This window comes from Vespa mandarinia, chromosome 8 (assembly GCF_050613455.1).
Source record: "Vespa mandarinia isolate Hongniang chromosome 8, ASM5061345v1, whole genome shotgun sequence".
In the NCBI taxonomy this organism is placed as follows: domain Eukaryota; kingdom Metazoa; phylum Arthropoda; class Insecta; order Hymenoptera; family Vespidae; genus Vespa; species Vespa mandarinia.
In genome coordinates this window covers 3452599-3468631 of record NC_140817.1, presented here as the reverse complement: position 1 = coordinate 3468631, position 16033 = coordinate 3452599, and the positions used below count along the sequence as shown (strand labels likewise).

At 27.6% G+C, this 16033-nt stretch overlaps 4 protein-coding genes across 8 annotated transcripts; 3 read left to right on the top strand and 1 right to left on the bottom strand.

Moving 5' to 3' along the window:
- The first annotated feature begins 93 nt into the window (after positions 1-93).
- On the top strand, positions 94-3601 carry LOC118446231 (putative ATP-dependent RNA helicase DDX55 homolog). Of its 2 annotated transcripts, XM_035876651.2 has the most exons (8): positions 94-1079; positions 1160-1290; positions 1397-1504; positions 1591-1863; positions 1934-2292; positions 2362-2559; positions 2661-3354; positions 3448-3601. In XM_035876651.2, the coding sequence occupies exons 2-8, from the start codon at positions 1192-1194 to the stop codon at positions 3487-3489; spliced, it is 1773 nt and encodes a 590-aa protein (XP_035732544.1). In that variant the 5' UTR covers positions 94-1079; positions 1160-1191; the 3' UTR covers positions 3490-3601. The 2 variants fall into 2 exon arrangements, with proteins under 2 accessions (XP_035732544.1, XP_085514659.1); XM_085658533.1 differs by having other exon boundaries at positions 94-1290.
- Positions 3602-3952: 351 nt separating this feature from the next.
- Positions 3953-7014, top strand: LOC118447673 (lanC-like protein 2). Of its 2 annotated transcripts, XR_014982414.1 has the most exons (10): positions 3953-4296; positions 4376-4555; positions 4674-4825; positions 4936-5083; positions 5186-5326; positions 5404-5586; positions 5664-5810; positions 5928-6030; positions 6156-6363; positions 6532-7014. XR_014982414.1 is itself a non-coding variant. In XM_085658696.1 (9 exons), exons 1-9 carry the CDS (start codon positions 4210-4212, stop codon positions 6230-6232), a joined length of 1218 nt encoding a protein of 405 aa, XP_085514822.1. In that variant the 5' UTR covers positions 3953-4209; the 3' UTR covers positions 6233-6508. The 2 variants fall into 2 exon arrangements, 1 of the variants encoding a protein (XP_085514822.1); XM_085658696.1 differs by lacking the exon at positions 6532-7014 and having other exon boundaries at positions 6156-6508.
- A 418-nt stretch (positions 7015-7432) lies between these two features.
- LOC146872823 (uncharacterized) lies at positions 7433-8569 on the top strand. 2 transcript variants are annotated; one of them, XM_085658698.1, is made up of 2 exons: positions 7433-7574; positions 8129-8569. In XM_085658698.1, the coding sequence occupies exon 2, from the start codon at positions 8129-8131 to the stop codon at positions 8420-8422; it is 294 nt and encodes a 97-aa protein (XP_085514824.1). In that variant the 5' UTR covers positions 7433-7574; the 3' UTR covers positions 8423-8569. The 2 variants fall into 2 exon arrangements, with proteins under 2 accessions (XP_085514824.1, XP_085514823.1); XM_085658697.1 differs by having other exon boundaries at positions 7528-7660.
- A 107-nt stretch (positions 8570-8676) lies between these two features.
- On the bottom strand, positions 8677-15454 carry dre4 (SPT16 homolog, facilitates chromatin remodeling subunit dre4). 2 transcript variants are annotated; one of them, XM_035879869.2, is made up of 21 exons: positions 15294-15454; positions 15090-15191; positions 14898-15002; positions 14557-14721; positions 14293-14445; positions 14065-14211; positions 13728-13994; positions 13322-13657; positions 12859-13228; positions 12576-12774; positions 12086-12467; positions 11831-12013; positions 11644-11775; positions 11370-11539; positions 11100-11283; positions 10922-11000; positions 10666-10834; positions 10488-10574; positions 10306-10371; positions 10104-10229; positions 8677-9954 (listed from the first exon to the last, which is right to left on the bottom strand). In XM_035879869.2, exons 2-21 carry the CDS (start codon positions 15156-15158, stop codon positions 9948-9950), a joined length of 3396 nt encoding a protein of 1131 aa, XP_035735762.1. In that variant the 5' UTR covers positions 15159-15191; positions 15294-15454; the 3' UTR covers positions 8677-9947. The 2 variants fall into 2 exon arrangements, with proteins under 2 accessions (XP_035735762.1, XP_035735771.1); XM_035879878.2 differs by lacking the exon at positions 10306-10371.
- Positions 15455-16033: the final 579 nt, after the last annotated feature.

Below are 16033 nucleotides of genomic sequence, written 5' to 3'. Positions count from 1 at the left end.
AAAGTGTTGTTTCTACGTTGTGGCATGAAAAAAAAAAGGAAAAAGAAGAAAGAAAGGAAGGAAGAAAGAAAAGAAATGAAAAATGATAGAAGTGCTATTTTAACACAAACTTTGGTGGTTTTATTACTAATGGAGAGAACATAAATTACCTTTTTTTCCTTATACGAAATAAAATCGAAAGATAGACCGATCTAATTCGCTCTTATGCAATATCATTTAAATGTTAATCAAGTTTATCTAAATAATGATGTCCAAGATGTGATAATTTAGAAATTATTATTATGATATTTGATAATAATAATGATGATGATGATGATGATGATGATGATGATGATGATGATGATGATGATGATGATGATTATGATGATGAGATGCTGTTATTGAATTTCTTTATTGCGTATAAATTTCAATGATTAATGTATATTGAATTGGATTATTGTTTTGGAAAAAAGCATTAACATAAAATACATATTTATGGTTTTATAAAGATTCTATAAAAAGAAGGGGAAAGAGGACAAAAGGAACAAATATTCAGGATCTTATATTAATAGATTATGTTTAAATGAATGACGGCAATCTGTTCGCAACGATAACACCAATAATACACAAATGTTCTAATAAAGGACGAAAGGATGCGATTATGTATAAGAAAAAAAAGATCGTTCGATTAATTGATTTATTGATTAATTATGCATTATTCAACTGATTCATGCATATGCAATTTATTGTAAGAGGAAAGATAAATACTACGGCCTTAGACCTAGTCGTGTGTATATAAAAAAGTAAGAAGAAAGGTGAGCCTCAATCGAAAGATAATACAGAGTCTGGCATCGTTAGACACAAATTTTATATCGAAGAGATTTAAAAATGCATCAAAATAAAGTCAATGCGTTAAAAACCGAATGTGTGCACTTATATCTATTTTTACATTTTTATGTATCCCTTCCTATAAACTAAAAATTAAATAATATCGCCTTTTATCGATATATAGTAATCATACAAACGTTTGTTACATCTGTTCAGAACGACAGTATTAGACTCGATCGGTAACGAAGATAATGTTCAAACATAACCTTTAAGTAAACATGTTTATTTTTCACTCTCACGAGTTTCATATATGTAACTTTGAATAGTAATTAATAATTTATCGTTATTGTAGAATATTATCTTGTAAAAATTTACAAACCAAATATGAAAACGCAGAATTGGAAAGAATTAGATATTCCTTTAAGTAAGCCTGTATTAGAAACACTTCAAGAATTGAAATTTGAAATTATGACACCTGTTCAAGTAAGATTTCTCGTATAATATCTTTTATTTGTTATTATTTATATAATTCTTTGAACTATAGATTTAAATTTTTATAAGGGAAAAAATTCGTCTATTATATTTTTAGGCAGCATGTATACCTCTCCTTTTAAAAGGGAAAGACGTTGCCGCAGAGGCAGTAACAGGTAGTGGCAAAACACTTGCTTTTCTTATTCCTTTAATGGAAATATTACAAGTATGTATCTAGATAAATGAATTATTTCAAGAGAACATTGGTTAGGTTATAATGCATGATGTCATCTCATTCAGAAATGTTTATAGAGACGCCCTGATAAATGGAAAAGTACAGAAATAGGAGCTTTAATAATAACACCGACTAGAGAATTAGCTATTCAAATTAGTGAAGTATTAACAAAATTCTTAAATAAACTCTTATTATTAAAACAAGTAATTCTTGTCGGTGGTACAACTATTAACGAAGATATAGAGAAATTAAAGGCTGGTGCCAATATTATAATAGCAACTCCTGGTAGACTAGAAGATATGCTTTCTAATTGCAAAAGTATAAATTTAACAAAATGCTTGAAATCTTTGGTAATTAAGCTTAACATAACATATGTATTATTCCTATCATATTTCTTTCTCAATTTAATACTATTTTTAGGAAATATTAATCTTGGATGAAGCTGATAGATTATTAGACTTAGGTTTCTCAAAAACATTAGATATTATATTAAGCTATTTACCGCGTTTACGAAGAACAGGTCTATTTTCTGCTACGCAAACGAAAGAATTACAGCAATTAATCAGAGCGGGATTAAGAAATCCGGCTTTTGTTTCCGTAAAGGAGAAAGCTAATATATCAACACCTTTGAGCTTAACAAATAATTATGTAATAATACAAGCTGAAAATAAATTATCAACAATGATAAGTTTTATTCAACAAAAAGGAATTCATTTAAAATATATGATTTTTTTATCTACCTGTGCGTGTGTAGATTACTTCAGTCATGTTATACAAACGTAAGTCATATTTATCTTTAATTTTTATTTATTTCAAGAACTTTTTAAATCACAAATATTATTATATAGAATGTTATCAGAGACACGAGTATTAGCTTTACACGGCAAAATGAAGAAAAAAAGATATAAAATATTTGATGAGTTTCGTTCAATAGAAGCTGGCATTTTGATATGTACTGATGTCATGGCTAGAGGTATTGATATATCAGAAGTAGATTGGGTATTACAATACGATCCTCCATCTACTGCGAGCAACTTTGTACATAGGTAAAAATTTTAAATATATGAAAAATTTATAAATTAATAACAGTAGAATTATAGAAAATGCAAATATATTGGAACTATAATCAATAAATTTACATTGCCAGATGTGGAAGGACAGCCCGAATTGGGCACGAAGGAAGTGCATTACTTTTCCTATTAAAAAATGAAGATGCATACGTAGATTTTATTAAAAGAAATCAGAAAGTAGATATACAAGAAATGAAATTAGAAGTATGTATGGATATAATGAGAAAGTGTTTACAATGTATGCGTGATTTACAATTAAAAGATAGACAAATATTTGATAAAGCAAATAGAGCATTTGTATCATATGTACAAGCATATAATAAACACGAATGTAATTTAATTTTAAGATTAAAAGATATTGACTTAGGAAACCTTGCCATGGGTTTTGGCTTATTAAAAATGCCACGAATGCCTGAATTGAAAGGACGTGATATAACATCCTTTGTTGCTCCAGAAATTGATTCTAATTCAATTACATATTTGAACAAGGAAAAGGAACGAATCAGATTAGAAAAATTAAATCAGTTTCATAATACAGGTACATGGCCGGGAAAAATGAAACGTAAATGTAAACAAACAGAATCTTGGACTGAAACAAAAAAGAGAAAATTAGAAAAACAAGAAAAACGTAAAAAGCGAAAAGAAAAGAAAAAAATTCAACAGGACAAGGGTGTTGTTCCAGTTAAAAAAAAGAAGAGATCTATTACTTCTGAGGAGTTAGAAGAATTAGCAAAAGATGTAGCATTAATAAAAAAATTTAAAAAGAAGAAGGTAATCAACAAATTCAAATCAAATATAAAAATCAGTTTTATTTTTTTTATATATTTATTATTTAATTGATCAACATATATTATATTATTCCAGATAACTAAGGAAGAGTTTGAAACAGAATTTGGAATTAGTTAACAAAAAATTAGAAAAAATATAAATGATACTATATTTATAAAATGTTTGCAAAAATATATATATAATTTATAATATATTTAGCAATCTTTCCAACAGACAATAAACATTTTGTTTCTTTTCTAACATTGTTCGTCATCTCTGCTTTTATAATGATTTATTCAGTAATGAGTACAGACGTAATTTTTGTCCGATTTTGATAAGAAAGGTATTACTTTAAAAATGAAAGTTTAAGCGAAGATATGGCTTATTCGAATTTTTAAAAAAGCATTATTTTCTTTGAAAAAATTAATGTCAAAAAATGATATTTTTTCGAAAACAATTTATGTATAAAAATAAAGGTTTTTCAAAAATACGAAAAAATCTTATGATAAGTAGATACATGTTTATCATCAGTCGGTAAAGTAAATTCCTGTTTCTACCATTAGTCGATATTTATATAAATTTAATTAAAAATAAGAAGTATAAAATTTGTATAACAAATATTTTTCAATTCATCTGTCTTCAAAAAAGTATAATCTGACATGTTTTCTTACTTTTGTTAGATGTAGTTTTAAACATATTTTTCATATTTCATCCATATCTGTCACTGAAGTCACATACATTACGAGGGTAATGTGGTGAACAGCCTTAAACATAATATTTTTAAAGCAACTGGTTAAAATCGAACGAGTCATAAGAAATTCCATATTTTATATCCAATCCATAGCCGGTAAAAGCATAATGGAAACTTCCCGAAATTATAAAAATCCTTTTCAGGATTATTTAAGTTCATCCTGTCTTACCGTATTGAAGCCAGAAGAAAATACTGTAATAAACAAATTTTATTATCATGCTTAATGATGATAATAAAAACGTAATTTTTATTCATTATTATTATGTCTTACAGATAGCAGACAACTTTAAAGTTTTGCTAATTACAAATACCAAAAGATTGGTACAAAAATTAGAAGAAAATAAAAATGATTGGACTTACCATGATGATCATTCTATTTATACAGGAACTGCTGGTATAGCAAATATGTTTCAACTTTATGCTGATTATTTCAATGAACCTGCATATTATTCTGTATGTTATATTTTATAATTACCAAAAAAAAACATTCTTATCTATTCCTTATCCAAATCTCTTATAGCTCTTAATAGAAAAAATTCATGTTTTCTTTTTTTTTTTTTTTTTTTTTTAGAAAGCAATAGAATTGTTACAAACCTGTATCAAAAAATTTAAATGGAAAAGGGAAATAACTTTTTTAACTGGCTTATCTGGACCATTAGCACTTGGAGCAGTTATATTTCATAAACATGGAAGTAAGGATGATTCACAAAATGCAATATCTAAGTATGTATAATATTGCGGATTAAAAAATACTTATTATATATATATATATATATATATATATATATATATATATATATATATACGTGCTAATAAAATAATATCGTTTTTAGATTGATGTCTTTATCATCCCATGTTATAAATGAACGTAGTGAAATACCAGATGAACTACTGTATGGAAGAGCTGGATATCTTTTTTCTCTTCTTTATATAAATTCAAATATATCTCCACCTCCTATAAAAACTGATATTATCAAACAGGTATTGTACCATAATAATATTTTTTATATTTTTTAATTACTTATGTACAAGAAATGCTCTTATAAATAAATATTTACTTTGATATCACAAAATTTTCATTAGGTTATCTCTAGTATAATAAAATCTGGAAATATATACTCTACATCGAGACATTACAAATCTCCACTTATGTATTCATGGCATGATACAGAATATCTTGGTGCAGCTCATGGACTGGCTGGTATTCTCTACATACTCTTACAAGTATATTACATTGAAGATAATATTAGTTATAATTTTATTTATCATTTGATATATTTTATTCTACTCATTTTTGGTAGGCTCGAGATTATTTACATGAAGAACAACTGAAAAATTATATACTACCAGCTTTATATTATCTTCAAGATCTAAAATATCCGTCAGGAAATTTTCCTTCTTCGATAGGAAGTAATACAGATAAATTGATACACTGGTGTCATGGAGCTCCAGGAATGACTATGTTATTTTGCCTTGCCTATGAGGTCCTTATATATGCATTTCAGATTAATTTACATAGATAAGAAATAATTTTTTAACTTAATTATATTTCTAATCACAGATATATTCGGATAAGAAATTTTTAGAAACTGCTATACAATGTGGAGAAGTAATTTGGGAAAGGGGTCTGTTGAAAAAAGGATATGGAATATGTCATGGAGTTTCTGGAAATGCATATACATTTCTACATCTGTATCAACAAACAAAGGTTTCTACATTGATTATTAATTTTTAATTTCTTATATATATAATATTTGAAATATCTTTATAATATCTTTTCTTATTATAATCATGTTTAATAAAAAATAAAAATATTTTTTCTCAGGATCTAAAACATCTATATAGAGCTTGTAAATATGCGGAATGGTGCTGTAATTATGGAGTAAATCAAAATAGAATTCCTGATAGACCATTTTCTTTGTTTGAAGGTATGTAATAGATTTTTAGTTTTTAATTAACTAAATTAGATTTAGATATATATATATATATTAGTATATATATATATATATATATATATATATACTAACAGTCTTCTGTACATGTACTATTTCAGGTCTTGCTGGTGTAATTTATTTTCTTATAGATATGCAAAAGCCAAGTATGGCTAAATTTCCAGCATATACTTTATAAAGTTAACATTTTTGGATTATCGTATTTATTACAACACAATCTTCTTTGTGATTACTTTTAGAAAGAATGCGTTTTATAATAAAGCTTTCTATATAAAATTGGATGAGATGGTACTGCAAATTGTTCTCAAGGTATACTAACTTTGATGTATAATTATTAATTATTCATTGATATAAATGATCACACACATATATTCGTATGATTTTCTAATAGCTATATAATATTTTTTCCTTCAAATGACAAACTATTGAGATTTTTTATATTCATCGCATAACACACTGTATATTAATATGTTGCAGTATATTCATTGTTAAAATTGCTCGTACTTTATACTCGTTATACTATATGACCCTTGTGAAAAAATCCATAAAAGAGAGAAAATATGATGATATATTATGGATATAAACAAGATTAGTACAAAACAAATTTATTTAAATTATTTACATTATTGAATTATTTAATAGATAATATAACATAATACACATACATACACACACACATACACACACACATACACATGTATAATTTAAATATATTTGAATTAAATATTTTCTTTTTGAAAAAGTTAAAGTATTACAACATAATAAAGATTCTTTCTTTTATATACTCCGTGACGATTGAAAAGTGATCGAATGAAAGTCTGAAATGTGAGTTGTCCCCGTCTTCTTTCGTTGCGTCACTTTCTACTCGTCCGAATAATACACTCTTCCAATATATATATACATACATACGTACATTCATAGAAGTACAGTACATATATCAAGTATCAATGCAAGAATGAAATTTCGTCTTTTGATAGATTTTTGAAAAAACTTTAAAGAATAAATTTAATAATAATATATTCATTTATTTATTAAAAAAAAAAAAAAAAAAAAGAAAATTTTGAAAGAAAAATCGAAATTTTACAATTCATCGTAGGAACAAGCAATGATCATAAATAATTACTTAACTGCATATTTTTTGTATCATGTAATATATTTTATTATCAAAATATTTGCATTATATTTTTATATGTGTAAGTATATTACATCAAAATGGAAATATATATATATATATTTTTTTTTTTGTTTGTTATTAAACAATTAAGGAAATAACCATTGAGATGTATAAAAGTTGACCAATTTTACTATAAAAGCAATGTTCTTGAGATTCGAAATAGAATGAGTTGATCCGGTTTTAAATCAAAGATTAAAACGTTGATTTCTCATTAACCATTGATGGGAGTGGCGTTCACCTGTTTTACCTGAGGCTTCAAGTATATAAGGCACCTTCTACCATCACTCCGCTTAGTCATTTGGAATCGTTCGTGAAACAGCGCTTTGCTTCAACGTAAATACCAACCGTGAGTGTGCATTATGTTGTGATAAAAAATCATTGAGTTTTTTTTATGATGTTATATCTTATATTTCTTTTCCTAAACAGGACATGGTAAACTTTCCTTTTCGTAATATATTTAGATTGTTTGAAACTGAAAATAATATTACTTTTTACAAATAATATACGTTCAAGTTTAATACAAAAAAAATTTATTGTTCTCTTTTATAAATTTCTACTTAAAAAAAAGGAAAAAAAAAAAAAATAAATAAATAAATAAAAAAAAATTTAAATAATATATCTTTTTTTCTTATAAAGAAATTTTTGCACTTCCAACTTTCAATTAACGTATGTTAATTTCAATGTTTATCGTAATATAAAGAAATAGTTTATTGGTAAATATACACAGGGTGTGATATAATTAAAAACAGAAAGTATTACGTATTTAAGAATTTGAAAAAAAAATGGATAATAAAGATGTACGCCAAATTTAATATTTATTTTCACTCGATTAAACATTGCCATGTTTAGAATGTTAACATATTGTCATGTGTAAATATATATTTCGATGTTCATTCTCAGATGAGATTTCACAAGATAGCGACGATCCTTCTCGTTGTAATAACTATCGCATCTGCATACCCGCAAAAAGATGGTCAGATCTTCAGTAATGAAGCGATTAGGCAAGCTCAAAACACTTATCTCATTCCTAAGGATGCGACGATACAAAAGGTTCAAGAAGGGATAGAATTGGCTGCATACGAATCGATTCCTGGAGATCAAAGGATAAATCTTTTTGAAATACTTGGAGAGCACGTACCACCAGAAGTTGTTAACAATCTGCAAACTCAAATTGATCAAATAGGACGAAATTAAAATTTATTGTTCAACATTAATGTACTGTCGATTTTCCATTGTCTTCCTGTACAAAATTACTTCTAAGTACTTATAAAAGTATTTATAAATGAGCGATAAATCACTCTCTCGTGAATTATAATATATTCAGCTTTTACATTTTTATAAATAAACGCAAGAAAATAATCAATGACTGATTTTCATTCATGTGTGTGCACATATATATATATTTATATGTATATATATATATATATACACATATGCTTACTTTTGAAGAACTTTGGGACATTGTAATCTATATAAGCACCGTAGAAATGACTTCCCCGTCAGTTTCTTCAGTTATGTATACGATGGTGAAACATCGCGCGGTGAAAGCAGGAATACCACTTGCCAGAGAGTACTTTCACTTATATCCTACATTTACCTTATGAATAGACGGATCTTCTTCAGTAGATTTTTGTAGCATGCCATATTTGGAACTTGAGTGTTTCTTTATGCAAAATATATCGACAATATGTATACACGTACGCGTGTACACATATACAAACACGCGTATAAATATACTTATATAAAGTGTATATCAACATTATGTCTAAAGTTTACTTAAAGTATATTAACGATAATATTAACAATGTCTCGATGTAAAAAAAATCATTTGTTAAACATATATCATCGTTTTTAAATATTTCATATTTGTATGGAACGTTTATCTTATGAGTGACATTACTTCTACATTTATGATAAATATCTTATTGTTTATTTCTATCGCAAAGGTACAAATTTCATTAAGCAAAGAAAATTTGAAACTCTCTTTTACTTTTTTTATCTTTCTGAGTTTACATCTGAATCATTGCATTCCTGCACATTATGGATAGATCATTTTCTTGCATGAAAACACTCGCAATATTCAACTACGCAATCTCCTTAATATCATAGAAAAGTATATTTGTCTATATCGAAAAATAAAAATTATATATTTAAATCAGCAAAGGAAAATGGAAACATAAGAAAAAAAAGAAAGTAAGAAAGTAAATGAATTGCATAAATCAGAGTATTGGCTGCAAAAGTACTATTTACACAAAATAATCCCAAAATATTCTTACAATAATATACAGTAGCAACATGAGAACAGAGAAAAAAATAATTAGGGAATACAAATAGTACTGTCATTATTATTAATAGGTTGAAAATGATAATACCAATAGTTGAGGTACGATGTATACATATCTGACTGTATATGTTTATTAGAGGTAAAAACTATACTTTTATGTACAATTGTTGACCAATAACAAAAATTTGTTTGCATACAACTTTACATCAATTGGCTTTCGTTATATTGTTGCTGTTGTGTATGTTGGATTCAACATCAGCACGTATACACGTATTTGAACACCTTAAAAAGGTGTTTTCAATGCAAGAAAATGTACTATCCCTATAGGCATACTGTCTACTTTCCAAACCAGAGATGACGAAGCTTCACTTAAGTCCAACACGTATGTGAGTTCATACAAGTGTTCTATTTTCAATACACAGTTCCCTTTCAGATTCACTTCCTATAATAAATTTACATAATTAGAATGATAAAATTACATAATTAGAATGATAAAATTACATAATTAGAATGTACTAAATCACCTATATATATTTTCTAAATCATTAAGTATTAATTGTTATGTCAGTTTTTATCTTCACAAATACTTACTTAGATTTTTTGGACCCCCTATCACTTCTGTCTACACTGTCTTCCCGTGACCGCTTTTTACTGTTGGAAGAAGAGTGCGATGACTTGTGTTTATCATGTTTATCGTGCTTATCACTTTTTCTGGGGCTAGATGACAAAAATGAAAAAATAAAATCATCATTAGTACAATAATTCTGAAACAATCAAAATTGGTGGTAATCACCTGTGTTTAGATGATTTAGAAGGAGACACTTTCTTGTGTGATCCCCCACTCCGCGATCGATCCGTTCTTTAATTATTAAATTATCAACTCAATGTAATAGGAATGTATATATGTATGCATATATCATTAGAAAATAATGCAGAATATATATTGTCTATATTTATTTCTTAAAACTATTTTACCTGTGTTTATCCGATGATCTTCTATCTTTACTGCTCGATGAACTTTTGCTTTTGGAATTGCTAGAACTTTTGTGTTTCGAATTGTGCCTTAAAATAATTATAAATACGATATTTTATAACACATCACGTTGCATATAATATTCAATTAAGTTTAGTAACAATTTTGTTATTTCCATACCTGTCTTTTGCTGGTGAAGGTGATTGTCTACGACTCGATTTCTTTTTTTTACTTGAATTATAATCGTCACGATAACGTCCCTCCCCTCTTTCTTTATCTTCTTCAGCTGCTTCTCGTTCTAGATCTGACCAATCTTTACCAGATTCTTCTGAACTACCCAATTCTTCCTCTTTAAATAAAATATAAATTAATTTCATAAAATAATTTTGAGCAAATAGATTTTTTTTAATAGAAAATATGTTATTTCTCGAATTACCTTCACTATCGGAATGTTCAGATGCTTCTGAATATTCTGAATCATCATCAGATTCTTCTTCACTGTCTAGATCAGATGGCTAAAAAGAAATTCAAGTATTTCTTCATAAGATAAACTACTTTTAATTTTTTTATTAATTATTAATATTTTATATTCATTAATAATGAGTATCACAAACCTCATAAGCATCATCTTCTTCTTCCTCTTCGTCTTCAACCTCTTCATTTTCAGCATCACTTTCTGGATCTAAAAATGTCCAACCACCGCTATCGAAAAATCCTTCTGGATCATCTGTTATAGTCTTCATAATTTTTGTCCAATTTAAAGATTGTACACCTTCTGTATATCTAATATCGCAGGAACTAGAAAAGAAAAAAATATTAGTTATTATTGGCAACATATGTGCGCGTATAGAAAAATACATATGAAATAAATTAAAAAAACTTACTTTAACCACTCTTTAACATGGTCCAGCATGTTCATTGGAATGGCATTAACCATAGCAACTTTTCTATGATAGTCTTTGAAAACAAAAATCATATCAAAATTTTTCAAATGAAATTGTACTCTTTCAAAGTGAACAAGTTCAACATCTTCCAATGTAATGACGAAGGGAGGCTACAATTTAAAATTAATCAAAATTTAATGTAATAGTAATTTTGATTGCTAATCATGTTGGAATATAAAAATATGTAATAAATGAAAGTAAAATAGTATCATACCCATTCTGTGAGATTTACTAAACATCCACTAGTAGGTTGTAAAAGTACAGTACTTCGATATGGGGCACCAGGAAATCCTAATTCTCTAAAAGGTGTATCAAATTCTATTTCCTGTTTCGTCATACCTTCGACCTATTAAAGATATGAATAAATAATAATACAAATAAGTTATTCCGCGAAATGTTACCTTTTCACAAAAACTTTTAAAGGCTGTTTTTAATTTGTGCCTAAGTTCTCTTTCAGATTGTTCTGCAGCAAGATCATCACGATCATGCATATGCTGATGTTTCCCTAAATCTGTAGTGATTTCACCAACTTCTGTGTAAAATTGCACATCCACGTGCTTCTTTTTACCAAACATAATAGCATGCTGAAAATATAAAATATGTATTAGAAAAAAATTATTCACAATCAGAGTCATATTAGCGCGATTAGTATGTACCTTCAAATGAAAATGAAGAAGGATTATCATCTCTCCATCGCAGGGTTGAAAGAAAGCATTTTTAATATTATTATAAAGAATGTCAACTTTATCGCCTCTTACAGAAGTATATCGAAACCCATTAGTATGAGCTTCTAAGCCTCCTGTCATTCTTTTAGTAACAATATTTGGTCGAATATATAAGTCTTTTAGCTTTGGGTTACCCTTATTTTGTGAAAGTATTAATGTATCTTGTTTTACTAAATCCTCTTTTTCTCTTTCTTCTGCTTCTCTATTCTTGAATTTTTTTTGAACTTCTTTAATCAATCTAAATGCTGTATTTAAATTAGACGAGGGAGCAGAAATTTCACCAGGTTCTTTGGTATTTGTACTTCGATATGTTCTAAAAATATTGTAAAATAAGTTACATTCAAAAATAATAATATTATTAACATATATTGATAATTATTATTAGAAAAGTTAAAATATATATTTATTATATAATACTAACACTTCCTTTACAAAAGTTGCATCAGGTTGTGGATACGAGCCTCCTTCATTGCGACCCATTGTTGCACCAGGATGAAAGAAATTTATTCTAAGATAAGTGTAGTCACCCTCAACAGACTGAGAAATGTTCTTGATTGTTGATATGTGAAAAGGTACAGGAATACCAAAAATTGGTAAAATTACGGTTTCGTACTTTTTATCTATAAGAAAAAAAAAATATTAATATTATGTACATCAAGTTTAATTAATTCTTATAGATATAGTATGTAATTCATAAATCTTACCAACATATAACTTTAGCTCTTTCACTTCTGGCTCACGTGGCATATGGCTTAAGCTCTTATATGATACAGTTGATTTACGTATTTTTTCTTGTTCTTTTCCGCCAGATTGCTGAGCCAATCGTGCTTTAGCAACTTCATTCAATTGTTGAGCTAATTCTTTTTGATGTTGTTTTCTTTTTTCCTCTGAGCTATGTTCTGTTCTTAATTTTGACTCTATAACAGCTGTTCTTTTACCTCTACCCAATATTTCAGGTTTATGTTCATTCTCTTTACCACTGCCTTCTTCCTCTTCTTCTTCATCGTCTTTAACGTATATACCTATATTCTTTACTTTCTTCTTGGAAGGTGTTAAATTTGTAGCAGGCTGGCCCTAAAATATGCAAGTATAAAATAATTTATTAATATTTATCACTTGTATACTGAAACTCTGTTTAAAGAAAAATAATATAAAATTAGACATTACCTCATTGACCATGACAGTATCACCAATAAAAAGGGCATAAATTTTCCCTTCTTTTTCAGTGGCATCTAGATTTGAAAGATTGCCTAAACCTACATTGATGTTAAATACCATACCCTTTTTCGCCAAAGCATGCGTTTTTGGACCTAGCAATAATGAACTTTCTCTAAACTCAATACCCATTGCAAATCCGAAGTTCTTAGTCAAATGATCCAACATATCAGGTTTTTCATCCTTAACAAATTTTACACCTGTTTCATATACATCACTTAATTTTGTACCAGCAACAAGCTTTTTCAATATTTCTTCTTCTAATTGTAAAAGAAAGTTGTAATTATCCTAAAATAGTTCATACATTACATTTATATGTTGCAACCATATATTCACATTGTAAAATCTTAACTCATACCTCTATTGTCTTTGTAGGATTAACTAATAATGTCCTAACTATATTTGAACAGTAAGATTTATAACGTGCTCCTAAAGAACAAACGATCACACCAAAATGGAGAGTATTTTTATCACTAACTACACTAAACTTCAAGGAATAGTTTCCACCACTCTGTATAATAGCTGGGTAACACATGTCAACTTGAGTTACATCAACTCCGGTAACATATTTTTTATTTGTTATAGCAGTATCCACACCTTCTGCTAGTTTTGAATGTTTGACTTTCTGAAACATTTAAATTTATTAATATATAGAGAAATATATATTTCAAAATATAACAAATATAATGAAATACTTTATCGGAATCAATAATTTCCATAATTTGATCCTTAAGGTACTTTGTAAAAACATCGACAGACACCAAACAAGCTTTTTTTATGGTTAGAATCTCACTTTCTTCCTTTGGACACATTACATATGCTGCAGCAGCGCTTACATCAACCTGATTTAATTAATACCAAAGATAAATCTTAATCTTTTATTTATATAATGCATTGTATAGAAATGAAATAATAAATCTCACCGTATCAAAAGATTCAGATCTTAAAGATGCTCTCCATGCATCCATGAAGGCACCTGGATAGTTTTCTTTTGAAAATACACCCAATGTTTTACCTTTCTTACTCTGCTTTATTATCTCAATAAGTTTGGCAAAATTTGCTTTGTCTTCATCACCCTAGAATATATTCGTAGATAAATTCATATTTCTTAATTATGTTTTACTAAAATTTTACCAAGATAAAAATTAAAATATATAAATATATATATATATATATAATATGCCTACTCTATCTCTAACAAGTAACATAACTGGAGGCACGCCTGTATCTTCTATTTTCTGGTTTTCAACTTTTCGTAAGAACTCAATCTTTTTTTTACTCGCCAAAAAATAAATAACCTCTTCAGCCAAAACCATTATTGTATCTGTAAGCTCGTAACTGAGTAACCATGTCTACAAACAAATAAGCAAACAACATAATAATTAAATTATGAATATATATATACGCAAAAATTTAACATTTTTATATACATATATAATTTAAATCATTTGCTTCTAAATGTATTAGATATAAAACAATATCTTTATCAAAAGTTATTAAATGGTAAAAAATAAAATTGTAAACTTACTTGCAATGCTGTAGATTTACTATAGACGATATCCTCATCTGTACCGACTGCAGAAACAAGGCAATCCATTTTACTAAAACTGTCATCAGTACCCGCTTCTCCATCCTAATAAAAAACAAATTTTGTTCTTAAAACATTTTCATTGTTTGCAGTATGATTGAATACATAATAAACATAATCTACCGGTCTTACCTTCCACGCAGCATAAAGACGCTTCATGCGTCGAAAAAACGTTTCTTTGTCAAGAGATACGTTTGCCATATCTTGTTTTCAACTTGCTAAATGTTGCACACGCTGTAACGAAATCAATTCGACATAAAATTACAATGATGGCTTGTAGCGATAACAATGAACAACGAAACATTCAGACAATATTAAATATATGATTTCTATTACATTTTCTTTTTCATTTCTTGTAAACCCGAAATGCTATTAAATTTCGTCTATCAACGCGGATATGGCGGGATTTATAACCAAACCGCAAAATTACGATCCACGAACTACGAGCCACGCGGCGGGAATAATTTTGTGCGTAGTGTCTGTTTTATGGTTTAGAAACCGTGATTCTACCCCCCTCTCTCATATTCTCAACGGTGAAAAACGGTAAAATAATGCCAATTATCAGCCATTCTCATTGGTTGATCGTGGTCGATCTACGATTGGCTTTTACTTTCTGTGAACTAAAGCACCAATCAGATTCAAGCAAATTTCAACAAAGTATTTAAATCATTTCGAACTTTTTATACTATACTAAAATTATTAATAATGCAATTATTTATTTTTTAATTGAAAATGCTTAATGTTTAATTAGAAATATTTTAAATAAAAATTCATATTTATATATTGTATTTAATACGTAAGACATATGAACAATATTGAAAATGGTTGGAGAATTTTATCTTTCTTCCAACGAAATTAACCAATGAACGTAGAGTTACTATAAGAATCAATCGTGTTAACTGTACGTCTATTATTGGAAATAAAGAAAAAATTGACCCACATTATCTAACTTTCGTAAAATGTACAGAGGTACATTTAATTCTTTTTCATTTCTATAATTTTTCTAAGTTTATGGCAACTATGGCTGATTATTTGTACAGTATATACGTATATGTTACAATTTACTTATAAACTTC

Excerpts from the sequence above, each read along its gene's own strand:
- LOC118446231 (XM_035876651.2), top strand. The coding sequence starts at position 1,192 with ATGAAAACGCAGAATTGGAAAGAATTAGATATTCCTTTAAGTAAGCCT. Across the intron at positions 2,293-2,361 it reads TTCAGTCATGTTATACAAAC|AATGTTATCAGAGACACGAG; the intron begins GTAAGTCATATT and ends ATTATTATATAG. Across the intron at positions 3,355-3,447 it reads AAAAATTTAAAAAGAAGAAG|ATAACTAAGGAAGAGTTTGA; the intron begins GTAATCAACAAA and ends ATATTATTCCAG.
- LOC118447673 (XM_085658696.1), top strand. The coding sequence starts at position 4,210 with ATGGAAACTTCCCGAAATTATAAAAATCCTTTTCAGGATTATTTAAGT. Across the intron at positions 5,084-5,185 it reads AAACTGATATTATCAAACAG|GTTATCTCTAGTATAATAAA; the intron begins GTATTGTACCAT and ends AATTTTCATTAG. Across the intron at positions 6,031-6,155 it reads ACCATTTTCTTTGTTTGAAG|GTCTTGCTGGTGTAATTTAT; the intron begins GTATGTAATAGA and ends GTACTATTTCAG.
- dre4 (XM_035879869.2), bottom strand. The coding sequence starts at position 15,158 with ATGGCAAACGTATCTCTTGACAAAGAAACGTTTTTTCGACGCATGAAG. Across the intron at positions 15,003-15,089 it reads GTCTTTATGCTGCGTGGAAG|GATGGAGAAGCGGGTACTGA; the intron begins GTAAGACCGGTA and ends GTTTTTTATTAG. Across the intron at positions 11,001-11,099 it reads AAGAAGATGATGCTTATGAG|CCATCTGATCTAGACAGTGA; the intron begins GTTTGTGATACT and ends ATTTCTTTTTAG.